Source organism: Xenopus laevis, chromosome 7L (assembly GCF_017654675.1).
Source record: "Xenopus laevis strain J_2021 chromosome 7L, Xenopus_laevis_v10.1, whole genome shotgun sequence".
Taxonomy (NCBI): domain Eukaryota; kingdom Metazoa; phylum Chordata; class Amphibia; order Anura; family Pipidae; genus Xenopus; species Xenopus laevis.
The window spans coordinates 131,313,996-131,337,668 of record NC_054383.1 but is presented as its reverse complement, the minus strand read 5'-3'; the positions used below and the strand labels follow the sequence as shown (position 1 = coordinate 131,337,668).

Genomic DNA, 23,673 nt, shown 5'->3' with positions numbered 1-23,673 from the left:
AAGCTGAAGATTTTGAAAAAATCCAAGGGAAGTATGTCTTATCTATTATTATAGCTGTTTTGGGGGGAATTAAAGGGGTGGTTCACCTTTAAGGTAACTTTTATTGTTACATAATGGCCAATTCTAAGAAACTTTAATTGGTGTTTATTATCTATTTTTTATAGTTATTTGCCTTTTTCTTCTGACGCTTTGCAGCTTTCAAATGGGCATTGCTGACTCCCTTCTAAAAAACAAATGCTCTGTAAGGCTACAAATCTATTGTGATTGTTACTTTTTATTACTCACCTTTCTATTCAGGCCTCTCCTATTCATATTCCAGTCTCTTATTCAAATAAATGCATGGTTGCTAAGGTAATTTGGACCAGATTTGCTTTAGATTCAAATTGAAGAGTTGCTAAATAAAAAGATAAATAACTCAAAACACAAATACTAAAAACAAATTTCAAATTGTCTCAGAATATCATGCTCTACATCATACTAAAAGTTCTCAAAGGTGAAAAACCCCTTTAAACATTAAAAAAATGTGATGTTAATGTTCCTTTAAGCCAGTGAGTGGTTATGTCTCAGGGAAGTTACCGTGTTTTTGGAGCCTTCTACCACAGGAAGGATATGTGTCCACTTCCATATTGTCACTGCTTTCTGCACCCGGCTATCCCAAAGAGACTGCTGCATCAGATAAACCGAAGCACATGGCTCCAGTACAGTTCACATCAACCAACAAATGCGGTCTGTTATCCGACGGGATTTTTAACCCTGCCCGATCGAAGTTTGGCCGAGTTTCGGCCAGATATTGATCGGGGAAGAGGGCCCACACACACATGGGCCAATAGGCTGCCAACTCGGCTTGTCGCCAGCTTTTATCGGCCCATGTATGGCCAGCTTGGCTGGGATCTGTTGGGACGAATGAAGTTCTGTATTGGCAGATAAAGAACTGTGATTAATTTCCCATAGAAATAAAGGGGTTCTGCTTCTAAACCAGTACATATTTAAATATTCTGACCTTTAAGGGATACTGTCATGGGAAAAAAATCATGGGAAATATTTTTTTTTTTTCAAAATGAATCGGTTAACAGAATTCTGCACTGAAATCCATTTCTCAAAAGAGCAAACAGATTTTTTTATATTCAATTTTGAAATCTGACATGGGGCTAGACATATTGTCAATTTCCCAGCTGCCCCATTAACTGATGCGTTTTGAAAAAAAAATGTTTTCTGATGACAGGATCCCTTTAAGTTAAAGGCGCACTAAAACTTAGCTAGAACATGATGTTCTGTGCTTCTGTACCAGCCCAAGGCAACCACAGCCCTTTAGCAGTAAAGATCTGTCTCCAAAGATGCCCCAGTAGCTCCCCATCTTCTTTTCTGCTGATTCACTGCACATGCTCTGTGCTGCTGTCACTTACTGAGCTTAGGGACCCACTCACAATATACAGTACACCTAGAATAGACATGTCACAATATAAGGCTGATTAGTAATTAATACAGATAATTACTACATGGCAGCACAGAAACCAGTGCAATTAGCATCAGAATTTAATAATCAGCAAACCTGTAGCATCAGCTTATATTACAGCCAGGGAAGCTCATTTTCTGCTGGATAATTAGTGACGAGCCCTAAGCTTAGCTTCTGAACAGCCAATCAGAGCCCACTGAGCATGTGAGTGTCACAGACACTTTCCAAGATGGTGACCCCCTGTGACAAGTTTGAAGTCCTGGATCATTGCTGCTATTGACAAGCTCAAACTTTAGCCTCGTGCAATAAGTTCACTATATACAGTCATTTTTAGCCACATTCATTTTTAGGGTTTAGTTCTCCTTTAACAAAAAGGTTTTCCCTGTAGTTAAACCTACTGATACCACCACCCAAAAATAGCTAATAAGCCTAGTGCATTATTGGCACCACTGATAGCCATACTGCATAGTTCTGAATTTCTACCTTCACTCTAGGCAAGCAGAAATGCCAGAAAGGTTGCTGGGAGTTTGAATGCAAGAGAAGAGACTTGGGTGGCTTTTGCAGCAACAATATTGGATATTTGATTGGGTGACTCAAGCATAAATAAAGGGTGGGATATTGCCTAATTTCATTGTTTACCCTCTAACAGACACAAACACACTCAATTATGAAATGTCTAAAGGGGTGGTTCACCTTAACGTTAACCTTTAGTATGTTATAGAATGGCTAATTCTAAGCAGCTTTTCAATTGTTCTTCATTTTTTATAGTTAAATTATTTGCCTTCTTCTGACTCTTTCCAGCTTTCAAATGGGGGTCACTGGCCCTATTTAGAAAATGAATGCTCTGTGAGGCTACAAATTTATTTTTTCTTTTTATTAGTCATCTATCTAATTAGGCCTCTCCTATTCATATTCCAGTCTATTATTCAAATCTGTGCATGGTTGCTAGGTTCATTTTGCCCTGGCAACCAGATTTCTGAAACTGCAAACTCTAGAGCTGCCGAATAAAAAGCTAAATCACTCAAAAAGCACAAATAATAAAAAATGAACCAATTGCTGATTCTCTCATCATACTAATGGTTAATTCAGAGGTGAACACTGCTTTTGAGGGCTCTTACTCATGAGCGTTTTTACCTGCGTTCCGTTTTTCGGCGTTCAGCCGCAGGGGAGCGCAGGAATAGGCGCATTTCACTATTTCATGGGGCTGTACTCACACAGGCGCATGTAGGCGCCGAACGCAGGTTGAGACGCAACATGCTGCATTTTTCCTGCGTTCGGTGCCTACACGCGCCTGTGTGAGTACAGCCCCATTTGAAATAATGAAATGCGTCTATTCCTGCGCTCCCCTGCGGCTGAACGCCGAAAAACGGAACGCAGGGGAGCGCAGGTAAAAACGCTCATGAGTAAGAGCCCTAACAGAGACAGCACTAGAACAGCTTTGTGTTGAGTTGTCTGCATAAAATGCTGCAAATCACATTGCAGATCCCAGTCTTAGTTCAGGTACAAATGGAAATACAGACACTATTCTGTGCACTGAATAACCTGTTCTCATCCTGGGCAGGGGGGAAAGTGAAATATGTATATAAATAATAAGGTATCGTTACATTTGAAGATAATTTCACAGCGAATCCTTGAACTTTGTCACAAAATGTATACGTGTATAACTCGATATGACCATGGATAAATAAATGATAAATGAATGCATACATAATAGTGAAACTTCTTTCCCTTGTTTTGCAGGTGGCAGCAGTACAGGATGCAAGTCGTCGTCCTCATCCTCCTCCTCTTTCTGTCTGGCGGCCCCTTTTGCCTTTGTCCCCACTGAGGCAAACATGTCGAGCCAGCACAGCCACGCTCCTTTTTCCAGCCTTCAGTCAATGGCTGATCATCAGCAGGTAACTCAATAATCACTTTAAAACCTCCTCTGAAATGGTTGTGAAACAGTTTGTACAGATTTGTGGTCTTTCAACACTTGCTTTATATTCTACTTTAAGGGCAGAGACACGCTGCAATTCGGGGAGATTACTTGCCTGGCAACAAATCTCCTCTTCTTTGGGGCAACTAATCTCCCCAAACTGCCTTCCTGCCTGCTAGAATGCCACTCAGGATGGCACTCGGAGCTCTTTGTTTTGCGAAGTCGCCCGAAGTTTCCTCATGAGGCTGCTTTGAAAACGAAGCGCTCAGAGTGCCGTCCCGCCGGCGATTCACATTTTAGCCGGTTTGGTAGATTATTCGCTCGAAGAAGAGGAGATTTGTCTGTGTGCTCTGACCCTAAGTGTAAGGGCACACGCTCAGATTCGGGGAGATTGTCGCCCAGCAACAAATCGCCTCTTCTTCGGGTGACTAATCTACCCGAAAAGCCTTTGTTTTCCCTGTGAAGCAAATTCAGGCGACTTTCGAAAACGAATTGCTCTAAGTGCCATCCCGTTGGCAATTTAGATTCTAGCCGGCAGGAAGGATTTTCGGGGAGATTAGTCGCCCGAAGAAGAAGCGATTTGTCACCGGGCACTTAAATCTCCCTCGAATCTTAGCGGTGCCCTTACCCTAATGGTTTATAGCTATTGTTTGTTTGATAAGTGAATGTATTGCTTACTTCATCAGGTATTCGTCATATGTCTCAATATAGCACCATCTAGTGGTCACAAGACAGTGTTGCAGTTCTATAGAGGCAAGCCTTTTTAGGCTTTAGATCAGTACTGTACATAGAGAAAGTAGGGATGCACCAAATCCACTATTTTGGATTCGGCCTAATCCTTTGTGAAAGATTCGGCCTAATCCTAATTTGCATATGCAAATTAGTGGTTAAGATGGGGAAAACATTTTTTACTTCCTTGTTTTGTGACAAAAAATTGTGCAATTTCCCTTCCCGCATATGCTAATTAGGATTCAGATTCAGTTTGGCTGGTCAGAAGTATTCGGCCGAATCCTGTTGAAAAAGGCTGAATCCTGAACCGAATCCTGTATTCGGTGCATCCCTAAGAGGAAGTATTCTCTTCCTTCTTTGTAATTGATAGTACTGAGATTAGTATTATACAATACAATACCTCTTGATACACACAACATATATTACATAGACACTTTATGAGCAGTAATTAATGCTTCAATTATTGGCTGATCCCAGGTACTGTCTTTTAGGAGCGTCCATCCTGTTGGAATATAACCCAGGTCTGGGAAGAGGTAGTCAATTTGACATGTTTATTATAAATGTCAAATTCCCAAATACATGTTTCCTGGTGTTAGAAAACATGGTCCCTGGTAGATACCAGCGTATACTTTTGAGATTGCTATTCTTCTATGCTATGAAAGCAATAGTGGTGCTCTAGAAGCTGTCATAAAGGAACTGGAAGAAACCTGAGCAGCTGTTGCCCAGACACATTTGAGAAAATATAGAGCCCATGCATACATGATAGATCACAGACCCAACACAAACTATTATACTATGTACTATAATTAAAACTGTAGAACAGGTATATGACATGAAACGAAAGGCTTTGGCACAACAGTGTATACCTAAAGCCCAAACTTTTTCCCCTCCCTTTTTCTTTATTATACTGGATCATTTATCCCGTTGTTCCTACTGTTGCCAGTCTTGAAAAGAAATGGTGTACTGCCTTTTAAAGGAATTGTTCAGTGTAAAAATAAAAACTGTGTAAATAGATAGGCTGTGCAAAATAAAAAATGTTTCTAATATAGTTAGTTAGCCAAAAATGTAATGTATAAAGGCTGGAGTGATTTGATGTATAACATGTCCGTCTAATCACGACTTCCTGCTTTTCAGCTCTCTTGGTTTACACTGACTGGTTACCCTGGCTACCAGGCAGTAACCAATCAGAGACTTGAGGGGGGGCCACATGGGTCATATCTGTTGCTTTTGAATCTGAGCTGAATGCTGAGGATCAATTACAAACTCACTGAACAGAAATGTCCCATGTGGCCCCCCTTCAAGTCGCTGACTAACTCAGAGTTATAGAGCTGAAAAGCAGGAAGTTGGATTCTGGCTGTTTTATTAGACATCTGTTCACTCCAGCCTTTACATATTACATTTTTGGCTAACTAACTATATTAGAAACATTTTTTATTTTGCACAGCCTATCTATTTACACAGTTTTTCTTTTCACACTGAACTATTCCTTTAAAGGAATTGTTCAGTATGAAAATAAAAACTTGCTAAATAGCCCATGCAAAATAAAAAATGTATCTAATATAGTTAGTCATACAAAAATGGAATGTATAAAGGCTGGAGTGACTGGATGTGTAACATAGTAGCCAGAACACTACTTCCTGCTTTTCAGCTCTCTTGCTTTCCTCTGATTGGTTACCAGGCAGTAACCAATCAGAGACTTGAGGGGGAGCACATGGGTCATAACTGTTGCTTTTGAGCTGAATGCTGAGGATCAATTGCAAACTCACTGAACAGTTATGTCCCATGTGGCCCCCCTTATAGTCACTGACTAACTCAGAGTTAGAGAGCTGAAAAGCAGGAAGTAGTGTTCTGGCTATTATGTTACACATCCACTCACTCCAGCCTTTATACATTACATTTTTGGCTAAAAATTTTAAAAACATAATTTATTTTGCACAGCCTATGTATTTACCCTTTTTTTTTTTTATTTTTTTTTTTTATTTTTTTTTACACTGAACTGTTCCTTTAATGGCCACTCATTCCCTGATCCATTAGCTGCTAAAGCAATTAAATTAAATGTTCTAGAAATGTTTTAAACCCTCTTTTAAATAACAAGAGACAATGGAATCATCCAAGGTAAAAGCCAACTTGTCAGTTTGAACCTGCCTACGTAGCAGTTGCCAATTTTAGAACAAGAAGCCCAAGTCTTAGCTTTTTTTTTTTTTTTTTAGCAATGTGTGAGCTTCACGGACATGATTAGTTAGAGAAAATACCGACACCTTGGAGGTGTTGGCACTCACTCCCTCGCAATTAACTCAGTGAGACCTGTTTAACACCTGGGTTGTTCCCTCTAATTCTCTAATTCTAATGGTTTGAAAACACTGTGGCCTCATCAGATATTTTGATTGTCCCCCACTGTGTCTCATTGGCTTTGCATAGCTCGCTAACCGTACTATGATTGGTCACCTGTGATAACCAGGTGTGATGCATCAAAACAGCAGCATGGCCAGAAGATTGACTCCCAGCAGCAGACAGAGGCCATGAGTAAACTACCTGGGCTATGAGTGAGGCTGTGATACAAAAAGTCTGAATGACAAGTCACAAAACTATTTACATCACCATTAGTGTTTATTTGCATGAAGCATCAAATGGAGTTGAGGTATAAGGAGCCTTAGTCCAGTATAACAAATCCAGATACAGCATAGATTGTTTTCAGTGTGGCTATCTACCAGAACTTCTTGTCTCTTTAAAGGAGAACTAAACCATATACGTGAATATGGCTAAAAGTGCCAAATTTTATATACTGAATTTATTGCACCAGCCTAAAGTTTCAGCTTGTCAATAGCAGCAATGATCCAGGACTTCAAACTTGTCACAGGGGGTCACCATCTTGGAAAGTGTCTGTGACACTCACATGCTCAGTGGGCTCTGATTGGCTGTTGAGAAGCTAAGCTTAGGGCTCGTCACTAATTATCCAGCAGAAAATGAGCTTCCCTGGCTGTAATATAAGCTGATGCTACAGGTTTGCTGATTATTAAATTCTGATGCTAATTGCACTGGTTTCTGTGCTGCCATGTAGTAATTATCTGTATTAATTACTAATCAGCCTTATATTGTGACATTTCTATTCTATATGTACTGTATATTGTGAGTGGCTCAGTAAGTGACAGCAACACAGAGCATGTGCAGTGAATCAGCAGAAGAGAAGATGGGGAGCTACTGGGGCATCTTTGGAGACACAGATCTTTACTGCTAAAGGGCTGCGTGCAGAAGCACAAAACCTCATTTACAACATTTCTACCTACTTCTTTAGTTAGACTTTAGTTCTCCTTTAATAGCTTATTCACGTGTTTCTTTGACCTATTTCATAATTGCAAATGACTGCTAGATTAAAACACAAACCCTGAGGATTTTAAAGGATTTTTTGAAGTCCATTCAGAATTGTGCTTTAGCCTTCTGCATGTATCTCAGCACTGAATTAAGTTTAGAAATGTAAAGTACCTAGTTTTTTGTGTGGGTATTTCTCAAGTTCAAATAGTGTGTTTAACAAGAATTCTTTAGTTGTTTTTCTGTGCTAGACCAAGGCTAATACAACCCTTTGGCAGTGAATGTGCCTCCAAAGATTCCTTCAGCCTTTCATCATCATCATCATCTTTTCTTAGTCAGCTTATACACAGCAATATACAGTTCTGATTAGTAATTAATTGATTCACATTATTTAACACCACAAAAATCGTTCGTCTTCGTTACAGTTGCTTTAATACTTAGCCCTATATCAAATGTATCTTTGTTCACTTTCTGCTTATATTTTGATTGTTTCAAACACCCCCCTAAACCATAGCTTCTTAAGAGCGGCCAGGAGCACACTGAGCATGTGCAGTGTCGCTAGCAGCCAAAATATGGCCTAACTATTCAAGGGGAGTTACTGTGGGGGAAAAATATGAAGTCAAGCTTCTCAAGCAGAAGTAATCTTTATTAAGCACCACAGGTTACAGAACTACAGCTCCCAAAACATCTTCATGGTTTAATTGAAGGTTACTGTATTTTAGTTCAACTATTTGTTTGGTTGCCTGTTCCTGTTTTAACCCATGTTTATTTCTACTTTGTAACGTTCTTTTTATACCTGTCACTGGCAGGTCCTGCCTGACATGACCATATTACAGAGGCGGATTCCATTAACCTTCAGAGATTCAGCAGCTGCACCGCTAAGGAAGCTTTCAGTGGATTTAATAAAGACTTACAAGCACATAAATGAGGTGAATAGTGGCATAATTAAGAACTCCTCTAGCATTAAATGTTTTTCTTGGTGTTATTTTCAAAAGATTTAATACCTTTCTGTTTCTCGATATACACCACTACTCCAGTGGAATACTTTTTCTAATTTTGTCCTTAAAGGATAAGTAAACCTTTATAATAAGTGAATGAGGGTGCTTTTCTAAGTACTTTTGCAATGTACATTCATTATTTATTTTTAATGATGTTAAAGGATGCATGTACTGTTAATATAAATTAATTTTGTCACAACAGTGCCACCTGCTGGTAATTTTCCCACCATTCTGACCAAGTAGTCAAGGAAGTTGTCAGGAGAAAGAAAAAGGCTGCTCTGATGTTCTTCTGCTTAGGAAAGATTTGAGAAAGGTTTCTAATTTTTTTCCTAAGCAGAAGAACATCAGAGCAGCCTCTTTCTTTCTCCTGACAACTTCCTTGACTACTTAGTTGTCAGACTTGTAGGAAAATGACCAGCAGGTGGAGCTGTTGTAACAAAATTAATTCATATTAACAGTACATGTATCCCTTGATATCTTGGAATTTAAAAACCATAAATAATGAATGTACCTATATTGATAAAAAAAAGTGCCTAGAATAGCTCCCTGGTCAATTTTACATTCACTTATTTTAAAGGTTTACTTATTAACTGACCCAAATTATAATGAACAGAACATTTGTCAGTGCAAGTTTATAGTTAGGTCTGTCCACTAATAAATAAGGGTTTATTAGGAGGTTTACGCACACAGATAAATTGTGGGTGTCGTTATTACACCCGCTGGATAAATAAAAGGTTAGTAAAATGCAAATTTTCTCCTCTCTAGGTGTATTATGCTAAAAAGAAGCGACGAGCACAGCAGGTGCCTCCTGAAGACTCCAGCACGAAGAAGGAGAGAAAAGTGTTTAATGATGGCTTTGATGATGACAACTATGACTATATTGTAAAGAATGGCGAAAAGTGGATGGACCGGTATGAAATAGATTCCCTCATTGGAAAAGGATCCTTTGGACAAGTAAGTGAGCAGCATCCCAGGTCAATTATTTCTCCTTAGCTTGTATCTATCTGTTTTTCTTCCACGGCATGGGAACAATGTGAATAATCAACAATTTAAATGTCTTTAAAGGGGCTGTTCACCTTCAAATTAATTTTAGTATGATGTAGAGAGTGATATTCTGAGACAATTTGCAATTGGTTTTCATTTTTTATTATTTGTCATTTTTGAGCTATTTAGCTTTTTATTCAGCAGCTCTCCAGTTTGCATTTTCAGCCATCTGGTTGCTAGGGTGCAAATTATCATAGCAACCATCCACTGATTTGAATAACAGACTGGAAAATGAATAGATGGCTTGAATAGAAAGATTAGTAATAAGTAGCAATAAAATTAAATTTGTAGCCTTATGGAGCATTTGTTTTTAGATGGGGTCAGTGAACCCCATTTGAAAGCTGGAAAGAGTCAGAAGAAAAAGACAAATACTTAAACTATAAAAAGTAAATAATGACAACCAATTGAAAAGTTGCTTAGAATGGGCCATTCCATAACATACTAAAAGTTAACAGAAAGGCGAACCACCCCTTAAATGTCTGAGGACAGGGTGATCTATAATGACTGATACTACAGTCTGTTCATGCTCTGTTCCATTGAAAACTGCCTTTTGTCAGCTTCTGTATAACCTTTATATGCAGTAGTTGTTTTGCTTTATGATAAATTTATTTTATTCCTAAAATGTCGAAACCTTCTTTTTTTTAGGTGGTAAAGGCGTATGATCATCACGATCAAGAATGGGTAGCTATCAAAATTATCAAAAATAAAAAAGCCTTTCTGAACCAGGCTCAGATCGAGTTGAGACTTCTTGAGCTAATGAACAAACATGACACAGAAATGAAGTATTACATAGGTATGTGTTCCCCAGTTTCATGTGTATAGGTGAAGGATAGAACCGAGTTGTGTGTTGGGGAAAAATTAATATGATATTTTCTGTGATTCCAAAAAGCTGGTGTAGAATTGAAACAATGATAAGAGTGGCTTCTAAACTAGAAAATATAATGGTGGCTAAAAGAAAAATATGATGTGTAAACTACATGGAAGCTTTGCCATCTGACATTACACACCTGTTGATAAACATGCTATGTCTTCATCCTCAGAGATAAATTGTGATTGTGCCCTTTACTAATCAATTAAATATTCTGTATTGTTTCTGGATTATGTTTATGTTCACTATACCTCTCTAAGCATCTGTTTCTCCTCATTCTGTCTTCATTCATCAGTTGGCTGTCAGATATTCATTGACGGTTAGATCCAATATATCTTATAGGGAGGCTCCCTTTCCTAGCAGATGTATTAGAGCTCACTCAAATAACTGATTCCAATACAAACAAAATCTAACAAAATAACTGCCTGTTGCACAAATTCTGCATCTAGAGAGACATGATGTCTGGTGATTTTAATAGCATGAGATCTAATACATCTTCTAGGCAAAAGTATAAGATATATTGGATCTAACGGTCAATGACTGAATCTGACACCCAACTGCTGCATAAAGAGAGAATGAAGAGAAACGGATGCAGAGAGAGGGATCGTGAAGATGAACTTGGTTATTTCAAAATAGTGCAGAATGTTTAATTGGTTGTATTTAGAAAGTTTATTTTTTCAGTATGCTGAAGCTTATATTAAATGTTAATTTTTGCGATTGTTCTCTTTGTCATGTGATTCAGTAAGGGAAATACACTAAACCAGAAATAGTTCATTTATATGCATCCCCATTACACAAATGAAGACTAAAATATATATGGTATAATTTTCCTTTAAATTAGTGATGGGGTTCAGGCCGACCTTGCACCCCCCTTTGCCGGGGCTTTATAGTTGAGCGCCTGCTAGCCCTGGCCCTTTTGTGATGTCATCGGCAGGGCAGGTTGGCGCGGGTCTATAAACGGTAGTCGGGTTTGGGCGGGTGGTGGGAGGGCTGGTGCAGGTTGGGAAAAACCCGACCCCCACATCACTACTTTAAATGTCTAGTTTTGTCCAGGAATATTTGTTCACTTTTTGATTGAATCTTTTTTTTTTTTACAGTGCACTTAAAACGGCACTTCATGTTCCGAAACCATCTTTGTCTGGTGTTTGAGCTACTGTCATACAACTTATATGATCTTCTAAGAAACACAAACTTCCGCGGCGTTTCCCTGAACCTCACCCGCAAGTTTGCGCAGCAGCTTTGTACTGCTTTGCTTTTCTTGGCAACTCCTGAACTTAGTATAATCCATTGTGACCTGAAACCTGAAAATATCCTTCTGTGTAACCCTAAGCGCAGTGCCATCAAGATTGTGGACTTTGGCAGCTCTTGTCAGCTTGGGCAAAGGGTATGTGGTTTGTTTTTTTAAATTGCAGTAGTGACAAAAAATTACTTATACATTCATTGTACAGGTAATGGGACCCATTATCCAGAAAGATCCGAATTATGGAATGACCGTCTCCCATAGACTCCATTTTATCAAAATAATCCAAATTGTGTAATAATAAAACAGTAGCTTGTACTTGATCCCAATTGATATTTAATCCTTATTGGAAGCAAAACCAGACTATTGGGTTTATTTAATGTTTATATGATTTTCTATTAGATTTAAGGGATGAAGATCCAAATTACAGATTGATTGGTTATCCGGAAAAACACCAGGTCCCTAGCATTCTGGATAATAGGTCCCATTCCTGTATCACTCTTTGTTATAATGCTGTATACCATAGCTTTTATTCAATACAGTTCTAATGTAACATTGTATTTAGGGATGCACCGAATCCAGGATTCTGCCTTTTTCAGCAGGATTCGGCTGAATCCTTGTGCCTGGCCAAACCAAATCCAAATCCTAAATTGCATGTGTAAATGAGGGGCGGGTAGGGAAATCACGTGACTTTTCATCACGAAAGAAGTTTTTTTTTTTTTTCTCCACTTTTTCCTTTCCTGCCCCTAATATGCAAATTACTATTCGGTTCGTTATTCGGCCAAATCTTTCAAAAAGGATTCAGAGATCCAGCCGAATTCCAAATAGTGGATTTGGTGCATCCCTAATTGTATTATTGGTTATTTTTACTGCACATGTAGTACATGGCCATATCTACCAGACTGGTGGTGGGGAAAATGTCAAAGGCAAATTTAATCATACTAACAGTACACGTATTATTTAATATCTTGGAATAAAACAAAATTAAAAATGAATGTACATTTCAAAAGTGCTTAGAATAGCATTCTCGTCAGTTTTACATTCACTTATTTTAAAGGTTTACTTATCCTTTAATGATTGTAGGGCCAAAGCTCTAAGCTAAGTTTAATTTAGGATGTGGCAGTTTTGCACTCTGTTTTGAGTGATTTAAGCATATTTGCTATTAAATTTCTCTAATGAAGTTTACTGATCATTGATGCCAAGCTAAAGCACAAAGAAACATGATAGTGACTTGGGTTTGGGCACACAAGCATTCTGCACGCTTCTTTATGACTAATGAATACTTTTTAGGTGTAGAGAAACGGATGAGCTGAAATCCACATTTCCTGTATCTGCCTTTAAAAACAGTTTTGGCCTGTATTTTGGCTACACAGAGCAGAGTGGAGATCAGGCTGAAATACGCAAAAGCATAAATTTTGAAGCCAATATCCGCACTGTGTAGCCGCTCATAGGCGTAAACTGTTATTAAAGGCAGATATGGGAAGCATTGATTTCAGCTCCTCTGCTTCTCTCTGCCTCATTAATATTTATTAGGCAGAGAGAAGCATATGTGTGCCCCAAGCCTTCAGATCCAAAGTCCAAATGATTTTAAAACTATTGCACAAGTGCTATCGGAGTATTATGAAGTTGTTTAGAGGCACCTTTTGCAACAATAACAATATTGCAGTGTGGGGATTGATTATTTATGCTGACTTGGCTGAAGTTGGGAAAAACCTGGCCTAGTGAGGGACAGAGCACAGTCCTAGTATCATAGATGTGTAACTGTTCTAGCATCCAGCTTTTACTACTGCTCTTGCCCCTTATAGTACAGTCGTGGAACACAGGTTAGAGCTTTCATTATAACCAAGGTATATCATTTATATTAGGGATGCACCAAATCCATTATTTTGGAATCCTTTGCAAGAGATTCGGCCGAATACAAAACAAATCCTAATTGACATTTGCAAATTAGGGGTGGGATGAGGAAGGACTTAAGTTAATGTTTTGAACTTTGCTCTATTAAAATCTAAAAACATTTTCCTCCCTCCATCTAAAGATCTACCAATATATTCAGAGTCGGTTTTATCGTTCACCTGAGGTTTTGCTGGGGATGCCGTATGACCTCGCAATAGATATGTGGTCTTTAGGCTGTATTTTGGTGGAAATGCATACAGGAGAGCCTCTATTCAGTGGCTCCAATGAGGTAAGCATTTGTTTTATGTTATATTATTGTAGAGTAACCTTTCAACCATTTCTTAAACTAATTCTGGGCAGTTGTTTAAAGCTGCCCTCCTTACGAGCCATGACATTGGGCAGCTTATTTTATGTAGCTATTGTGATATATAATAAATCAATATATGTACATTTTGGCCCACTTTGAAGCCTTTTTCAAGGAACACATGCCTACCTACCTTCCTTCCTACCTAATGCTGTAGTAGTTTTGCAACTAGACAGAAATTTCCATCTGATTTGATACCTTACAGAATAAGAATTTTTTTTTTAAGCTTTCAACACACAATAGTTCATTTAGAGCAAACTGAAAATGCAGGTATCTATACTTGAACATTTTTAATGTTAACTTCCTGGTTTAAAAAAATCTGTTTACTATTGGAACTGTATAGTGTAATATACCAGAAGCCTTGAAAGCTTTTGATATGGTCAGGGGTTGTTGGCTTTTAAATGTAGAAGTACTTGTACACACAGCAGATTTCCAGGAATCTCTTTCATAAATGTCTTGTGAAGCTGGAGGTATGGTGAGGGAGGATACCAGCATAACTGGCTATTCAAGGTGCTGGTTCAGCATCTGAATTTGTTAATGTGGATGTTGTGTTGTTCCCATGATCCCGATTGAAAATGTGAATGTCATGACTTCATGATGTTGATTTATTGTATGTATAATTTAGCAGCAGTGTTAATAAATAAGAGACTGTGCCATAGGTGTTCACCTTGCTTGAACCGCCAGTTGTAATTGTTCAGCGGGTTGTGCATGTTTATATGTATCTTGTTAAAATGCAACATGATAGTGTGGCCTCTACAAGGCTCCTGAATACTCGGGGACCGGAAAGATCTCTCACACACACTCCATCTGACCTTACTATATACCACAACATTACACAGCCACTATACGCCATTGTATAAATAAATAGCCATTGGATACAATTGTTCTCTATGAGCACATCTGCACTTTTTCATGTTCTTTATCATGTTCTTACTACTGTAATATCACAATGATACACCCATCATGTCTGACGTTTAGCCTTATTTACTTAACATATTACATCTGCTGAGTGTGCACTGTCTTGTCCTGTCCCTGCACTCTGTACTGTACAAACGTATATGGATGAAATGTCAATAAACTCACTCTTGACAAATAAGGAAATTCATATGCTTCTGTATAAGCTGCTGGTTATGCTTTTCAACTGCTTTCTTCTGCCTATAATTCAGGTGGATCAGATGAACAAGATTGTGGAGGTTTTGGGCACTCCCCCTAACCACATGTTGGATCAAGCTCCAAAAGCAAGGAAATATTTTGACAAGCTTCCTGAAGGAACGTGGACTGTTAAGAAAAATAAAGATCTCAAAAAGGTACATTTATGTTGTTTAATTGCAGCCTGTCATGATTTTTATGATGTAGTTTTTGTTTCTAACTGACACTGTTTAGACTGCAAATAATTCACTCTACAATATAACATTTCATTCCTGAACCAACAAGTGTATTTTTTTTTAGTTGTAATATTGGTGTGTAGGTGCATCTCAGGTCATTTTGCCTGGTCATGTGATTTCAGAAAGAGCCAGCACTTTAGGATGGAACTGCTTTCTGGCAGGCTGTTGTTTCTCCTACTAAATGTAACTAAATGTGTCTCAGTGGGACCTGGATTTTACTATTGAGTGTTGTTCTTAGATCTACCAGGCAGCTGTTATCTTGTGTTAGGGAGCTGCTATCTGGTTACCTTCCCATTATGCTGTTGTTAGTCTGCTGGGGGGAGGGGGTTGATATCACTCCAACTTGCATTAAAGAGTGACTGAAGTTTATCAGAGCACAAGTCACATGACTGGGGGCAGCTGGAAAACTGACAATATGTCTAGCCCCATGTCAGATTTCAAAATTAAGTATAAAAAATCTGTTCTTTTGAGAAATGAATTTCCATGAAGAATTCTGCTGGAACAGCACTATTAACTGATGCGTTTGGAAAAAAAAACTCCCCCCCCCCATATCAGTATCCCTTTAATTTATGCCCCTTCCAAAGATTCCATGGTCTCCTGCCCCTGTTAGAGGATTTGGGATATTGTGGATTACAAGGCTATGGGGCTGCCCTCTCTTCATGGTCCAACAGTAGATGTTGCATTATTGCAAATAAACTTTATTTCAGTGGAGTTTGTTCTCTTAGGGAACTACATACTTCCCTAATGATAGCACCACCTGGTTTTATAGTATAGTGCTCATAAGGTTTTGGCGTTTTCATGTTAAAGGAGAACTCAACCACCCCACTAATAAAAACTCTTACCCAGTACCCTAAAGGTAAGGCCACACAAGGAGATTCGGGTAGATTTTGTCGCCTGGCGACTAATCGCCTCGTCTTCTGAGCGACTATCTCCCCGAACTGCCTCAGCGTGTTTTCCCATAGGCTATAATGAAAAGTCGCCTACGCTAATGCACACCTGGCGATGCGTTTTCCATAGTCGCCCGAAGTTCGGGGAGATAATCGCTCAGAAGATGAGGCGATTAGTCGCCAGGCGACAAAATCTCCCCCAATCTCCTCATGTGGCCTTAACCTGAATAGTCCACCCTCCCTGCTCTACTCCCACATTGGTGATAACACCTATAAGTGCCCCTAATCCTTTACTCGCCTATAAGTGCAGAGTAATTGATTGTCTCTTCTGGTACTGGGTAATGGTCTTCATTAGTGGGGCAAAATAGAGTACTCCAGCACACGTAATCTGCTCAAGGGTTATTACCCGTGTTTAATGTCAAGCCAAACAGGTTACAACGTTTCGGGGGCGTACTCCTTCATGCACCGTGAACGTTAAAGAGGGACCAGGTGTGCATCTGCACTTCGTTGACTGAACTTCATTAGTGGGGGTTGAGTTCTCCTTTGAATGATTGCATGCATAAACCAATTGCTGTTGCTCTGCTGCCACCATTAATGTACATTCATTTTATGTGCTGTTTTAGGACTACAAGGTGCCAGGAACGCGAAGACTTCATGAAGTTTTGGGTGTGGAAACAGGAGGTCCTGGTGGTCGCAGAGCAGGAGAGCAGGGACACTCTCCTTCAGACTATCTAAAATTCAAAGACTTAATTTTAAGGATGCTGGATTATGACCCCAAGACTAGAATCACCCCTTTCTATGCCCTCCAGCACAACTTCTTCAAGAAAACAACTGATGAAGGGACAAATACAAGTAATAGTAATTCTACAAGCCCTGCAATGGACCATAGTCACTCAACAAGTACCACCAGTTCGGTGTCTAGCTCAGGTAAAGATAGCTTGATTTATATATAATGTGTATATATTCTGTATTTACTTAAACACACCATTTACATCCAATGTTTCCGGAGCTACCTTGTTCTCAGTTGCTTCACGAGAGGCCTCTCAGACTAACATGATAACTGATCTACATATGCAATTTAGCAGGTGCACAAGCTATTGGAAAGCACTGTTTATAGCGTATGTAAGTGCTAAACTGGACAGATTTAGCTTACCCCTATAGGCCAGCAGCTAAACCACACTGTGTTTTTAACAACTGCAGAAGTGTTCTCTTTATTGAGCCATAGATTAGCACAGTCTGTTGCCTCTAGGGGTGATTAGACAGTTCCATAGCCCAGCCAGGGTAAGATTCTCCTTCACATTTAAGACTTTTCATTAACCTTACAGACTTTATTTTGATTGCTACTTTATTATTATTAACATGTATTTTTAGGGTGCCAACATATTGTACAGCAATGTAAAATAAAATTGCTTATACAAAGAAATCACATGAATTACTTACATATAACAGAGTTGCATGCATAACAACCAGTACCGGTTCAAAAGGTAAGGAAGACCCTGTAAGCTTACAATCTAAAGGGAAAGGGAATGAGACACAAGGTGTGGGAGTGGGCAAAATCAAAAATAAGCAGGTGATGGATGGTTTTGCATTTTGTAGCTAAACAGAGTGAGGATAGGCGTCTCTTCATTAACTGAAACTGTGATATCCTTTAAGGCTTTGATTGACTTAGAAATGTAAGATAACCATACACTGAAAGATCTGCTTGTTTGGCAAAGTCTCCAAACAGGTGGATATTTGCCCAGTTTGTCCACCAACGTAGTGGCCTAATTTGTGTTGATTTGCACACCAGTGGCCTATGCTGAGCCATCAGGAGATGGCTGCATCAACATGTCAATGCTGATGCCACTACAGAACCCCAATTTATTTTTTTCTGGGAGCACATGAAATCTGTTACATATAAAAAAAAAACAGTTTACCTTTGTATGACTAGGGGGAAAAAAACTAACAGTTCCAGAAAAAACTAAAATACGGACACCAGAAAATAACCTTTTTTATTATCTATCCTAACATTATCTTTAAATGCTATACATAATTTTGCCATAAAAGTATCTACCTGATGCCTTTACATTACCTTTCTTTTCCCATTTTTTTCCCTATGAGGAGGCTGCCATATTTGTGCAGCAGGAGTCCGTTAGCATTAGAAACTGTAACTGACAAGTTGAGAAGGGACAGTCGGGTTGGTAAAACAGTCAGGTTTAGGAACTTCAAGTAACAATTACTTACAAAAGCAGAACTATCAACGAGAAACGATCAACATGACCTATAGGTAACTTTTCATGTAGATTAATATTTTGAAATACATTTTTTTTTGTCAGTATCACTTTAATGTTAATGCCTATGGAACCCAGGGTGTCTTGAGGGACTATGCCCTGTGTTCCACAGGTCTTAGCTGAAGAATTAGACTGCTCCAGATAAGACTCTACTCCAGGGGTGCCCAAAAGGTACATCGGGATCTACCAGTAGACCTTTAGCTGGTGATCAGTAGATCTCAAGACACTGTCAACAAACAGCTTGTCTATATCACCTTCCTGTTTCATGCTTTTCATTCAGATATTTATTATGTTACGGTTACATAAGAAATAGTTGTTTGTTAAATATAGCAATATACAATTTCTGTTTCGAGTTTTTCAAGTACTATTTTCCATGGAACAGAATGCCAACAATGATTTTATGGATGTAGATCATAACTAAAAGTAGACCTTGCATTAGTAAAGTATCTACTGCTTGCTAACCAAAGTGCTTTTTATACTGCAGGAGGATCTAGTGGCTCTTCGAATGATAACCGTAATTACCGGTACAGCAACAGATACTATAACAGCGCTGTTGCACACACAGATTATGAGATGCAGAGTCCACAGGTAAATAACCTTCATTTTTTTTTTGTTTCCTAAAACCAAACATGTTCAAGAAGATTTGTCATGCCATATTTATTGCCTCCACGTTTCATTTTATGTAATGGTGGTATTTGTGAAGCTTTCAGACTGTTTGCATTGGTTATTTGCTGCTACGTCTCTCACGTCTATTCATAGTCACACTTCTTCTAGCATGTAGGTACAGGTATGGGATCTATTATCTGCAATGCAAGGGGACCTTGGGGATTCTCCATTTTTCTCTATTTTGGATTGCCGTTACTTAAGTCTAGTAAATAAATGGGCAAAAAACAAACCCATAGGATTGTCTTGCCACCAATATGAATTTATTAGTTGCCATTAGGGATGTACTGAATCCACAATTTTGGATTCGGCTGAATCCTTTCCTATAGATTCGTCCAAACACCGAACACTAATTTGCATATGCAAATTAGCATTCGGTTCGGCCGCGCAGAAGGATTTGGATGAATCCTGCTGAAAGGCCGAATCCCAAACCGAATACTGAATTCGGTGCATCCCTAGTTGCCATCAAGTACAAGATTTGTCTCATTACAAATTAAGAGAATCATTTAAAAAAATTATATGCTAATATAATATGCTACAGAGCTGCTTGTTTATATAAACTATAGTAGTACTTATCTGTTATCTACTGTGTATCCTGTGCTTGAATGGCTGCCCCCATGGCTACACAGCAGCTTGTTTATATAAACTATAGTAGTACTTATCTGTTATCTACTGTGTATCCTGTGCTTGAATGGCTGCCCCCATGGCTACACAGCAGCTTGTTTATATAAACTATAGTAGTACTTATCTATTATCTACTGTGTATCCTGTGCTTGAATGGCTGCCCCCATGGCTACACAGCAGCTTGTTTATATAAACTATAGTAGTACTTATCTGTTATCTACTGTGTATCCTGTGCTTGAATAGCTGCCCCCATGGCTACACAGCAGCTTGTTTATATAAACTATAGTAGTACTTATCTATTATCTACTGTGTATCCTGTGCTTGAATGGCTGCCCCCATGGCTACACAGCAGCTTGTTTATATAAACTATAGTAGTACTTATCTGTTATCTACTGTGTATCCTGTGCTTGAATGGCTGCCCCCATGGCTACACAGCAGCTTGTTTATATAAACTATAGTAGTACTTATCTGTTATCTACTGTGTATCCTGTTCTTGAATGGCTGCCCCATGGCTACACAGCAGCTTGTTTATATAAACTATAATAGTACTTATCTGTTATCTACTGTGTATCCCGTGCTTGAATGGCTGCCCCCATGGCTACACAGCAGCTTGTTTATATAAACTATAGTAGTACTTATCTGTTATCTACTGTGTATCCTGTGCTTGAATGGCTGCCCCCATGGCTACACAGCAGCTTGTTTATATAAACTATAGTAGTACTTATCTGTTATCTACTGTGTATCCTGTGCTTGAATGGCTGCCCCCATGGCTACACAGCAGCTTGTTTATATAAACTATAGTAGTACTTATCTGTTATCTACTGTGTATCCTGTTCTTGAATGGCTGCCCCATGGCTACACAGCAGCTTGTTTATATAAACTATAGTAGTACTTATCTGTTATCTACTGTGTATCCTGTGCTTGAATGGCTGCCCCCATGGCTACACAGCAGCTTGTTTATATAAACTATAGTAGTGTTTCTGAAGCTAACTTTAGTTTTACCAGTGGAGGGCAACACTGCATTATATTTTTATTACTTTTTCAATGTTACCGTTCCTTTAATGCAACCTATTTCAGCTGGGTTTTCGTTTTACCTATGAACGTCATTTGTATTTGTAACTGCGAACAGATTTTCTCATGTTTTGTGTTTATGTCCCCCTTTCTCTTAGGCTCATTCACAGCAGCAGATAAGACTGTGGGCTGGCGGAGATGTCCCAATCACAAACAGCGATTCCTACCCTCAGATCTTACCTCACAAACCAACTCCCAGTCAGCCGCAGCATTTTCATGGAAACGAACCGCATCACCCTCACCCGCTGTATCATCATGTAAACAGGCCGCACTATCACCGGCAGCTCATCACCTCCTCCTCTCCGCAAATCCCAGAGTCTATGGAGCTCGGCTTGGGACACAGACACCCCCAGTCTTCCTCCTCATTGCACCCACATCACCCTAGCTTAGACTGCACTCCTTTTGGCTCCTCAAACTTACACTTAGGCGTATCCGCTTTCCGGACTAGAACAGTCAGCGGACATACGGATTCGGGCGTGCCTCTGAATTACCCCTACTCTAGCAACACATCCAGCATGGTTGGACCCCCTCACATCCGAAACAGGACGGAAACGGAAGAGAGTGCGATGTTAGGCGTTTGTGTTCCTCAGAGTACAGCAGCGAGTTCTTGATGATTCTTTAATGTACAAATAAAGCCATACCAATAATAGAAATACTGAATTCGAAAAGGAGGGCTGACAGGCTTTTGAAGGGTTGGGGTTGTGGAAAAGGGTGAGCTGGCTTTTATCACAACCATCAAAAAAAAATGTCAAGGTTTAGCTGTTAATGTGAATTGTTTATTTATTAAAAAAAAAAAATCACTACGAGAGGAGTGTGAAGTGTGTGTTGACCATGCGAAGCAGTTTTAACAGACTTCAACTGGACTGCTCTTTTTCTTTTTTCTTTTACCTTTAAATTTTTTTTTTTAATTGCTTTTGACACACTGGTAGAAGTTAACCTGTGCAAAGACTTCAAGACATTTCCAATGCTTCCATTTCTATCATAATCTCCTCTTCAAAAGAAGCAGGAGAAACCCAGACTTACTTTGCACGTCAGTGAACTCGTTTACAGGCCAAAACATCACTCTGCAAAACACTGTCCGTGCCAGTTGCCCCTCCGCTGCCATTTTGCCATTCATATAGAATTCCTGTGTTGTCCCCCCAATCTATACCAACCTTGCTAGGGTGCAGATACTGCACGTCACTGGAATAACCTTGGCTGCTAACTCCACTCTCTCAACTGGAATTGCTGCTAAAACTCTTTTTAACAGTTTTTTGCTTTATAAAAAAAAAAAAAAAAACCTCAACGGTTCCCATGTCTTTTATTTATGACTTCATACCCGGTTGGTTTTAGCTGTTTCAGGAAAGATTTTTTTTTTAGGAGCCATTCATTATTTTACAGATTAATGCTGCAGAAGTTCAGTGTTCCCCCTCCCCGTATGTCTCTTAAAGGGATACTGTCATGGTAAAAAATGTTTTTTTTTTCTTTCTTCAAAACACATTAGTTAATAGTGCTGTGCAACATACAATAGTTCAAAAGACTGCAACTTCCGTATCGTGGTTCTCTATCTAGAAACCTTGCTGCTTGAATTGGTTCCAGTATTCCATATAGCATAAAATAATCAGATGGCACACACTTCAGCAATTGTGCTAAAACTTTGGTGATTTATGGACATCTCAATGTCCATGTGCCATCTGATTATTTTATGTTATACAGTTAATAGTGCTGCTCCAGCAGAATTCTGCACTGAAATCCATTTCTCAAAAGAGCAAACAGATTTTTTTATATTTAATTTTGAAATTTGACATGGAGTAGGCATATTGTCAGTCTCCCAGCTGCCCCCCGTCATGTGACTTGTGCTCTGAAAAACTTCAGTCACTCTTTACTGCTGTACTGCAAGTTGGAGTGATATTACCCCCTTCCTTCCCCCACAGCAGCCAAACAAAAGAACAATGGGAAGGTAACCAGATAGCAGCTCCTTAACACAAGATAACAGCTGCCTGGTAGATCTAAGAACAGCACTCAATAGTAAAATCCAGGTCCCACTGAGACACATTCAGTTACATTGAGTAGGAGAAACAACAGCCTGCCAGAAAGCAGTTCCATCCTAAAGTGCTGGCTCTTTCTGAAATCACATGACCAGGCAAAATGACCTGAGATGCACCTACACACCAATATTACAACTAAATACACTTGCTGGAATGAAATTTAATATTGTTGAGGGAATTATTTGCAGTATAAACAGTGTCATTTAGAACTAAAAACTACACCATAAAAATCATGACAGAATCTCTTTAACGCCTCCCAACTCCTTTTTGATTTTTCTTTTTTTTTCCCGCTGCCCCTTTTAAGTGACACCAATTGATTTGATACACTGAATTCTGTTTTTAACACTACAAAAGAAATCTTTTTATGACTGCATTTATTACCTTTCTCCCTTTTTTTTTTTTTTTTTTTTAAATTTTAATACCGTGGCCTCTGTTCAGTGTGTCCAATGATGATGGCACGCCTCTTTGCGTTCAGTATTAAAACCTTTCCATTACAGTGCTAGATGCTGTAACAGTAGGGTTTTTTTTTTTGTTTTTAATGCTTTTAAAATGTAAAAACAAAACCTGTCCTTTTTCATATCTCTGTGGATAGTAAAAGTACTGTTATTTTTTTTTTTAATTTATTGTACCAAAGATGGTATTGAGGCATCACTTTAAAAAAAAAAAAAAAAAATCAGACATGTAAAATGATTGTCTTTTTAAATGTTTTCCCCCTTTTTATTTTTCCTTTCCTCTCCTCCCGTTCTTATGTGTTTATGTTTTAATTGGGCTTAAAAATACTGAATCATGTGTAGTTGCTGTTTGGACTCCAAGGCCATTCACATTCATGTTTGTTTCAAGTATTGGTGTTTCGGAGGATCCTAAAAATAAAGTAATAGACAGCTACAGAAGATCAAGAGCTCAGTCTGGTTGTGTTTCGGAAGTGCGAAAGTACGC

General features: G+C 38.9%; 1 protein-coding gene across 5 annotated transcripts in view; it reads left to right on the top strand.

Moving 5' to 3' along the window:
* The window catches only part of LOC108696938 (dual specificity tyrosine-phosphorylation-regulated kinase 1B), a 59,037-nt gene extending 36,531 nt beyond the window's left edge, over positions 1-22,506 (top strand). For 4 of the 5 annotated variants that reach the window (XM_018226647.2, XM_018226645.2, XM_018226643.2 and 1 more), the window contains 10 exons: positions 3,194-3,348; positions 8,213-8,332; positions 9,167-9,355; positions 10,091-10,238; positions 11,411-11,697; positions 13,589-13,735; positions 14,977-15,117; positions 16,706-17,009; positions 18,837-18,940; positions 20,809-22,505. In XM_018226647.2, coding sequence (XP_018082136.1) covers positions 3,286-3,348; positions 8,213-8,332; positions 9,167-9,355; positions 10,091-10,238; positions 11,411-11,697; positions 13,589-13,735; positions 14,977-15,117; positions 16,706-17,009; positions 18,837-18,940; positions 20,809-21,321 — 2,016 coding nt within the window. In that variant the 5' untranslated portion in view covers positions 3,194-3,285 and the 3' untranslated portion in view covers positions 21,322-22,505. Of the gene's footprint in view, positions 1-3,193; positions 3,349-8,212; positions 8,333-9,166; positions 9,356-10,090; positions 10,239-11,410; positions 11,698-13,588; positions 13,736-14,976; positions 15,118-16,705; positions 17,010-18,836; positions 18,941-20,808 lie in introns of all 5 variants that reach the window. The other variant, XM_018226644.2, reaches the window with a different exon arrangement.
* The last annotated feature ends 1,167 nt before the right edge of the window (positions 22,507-23,673 follow it).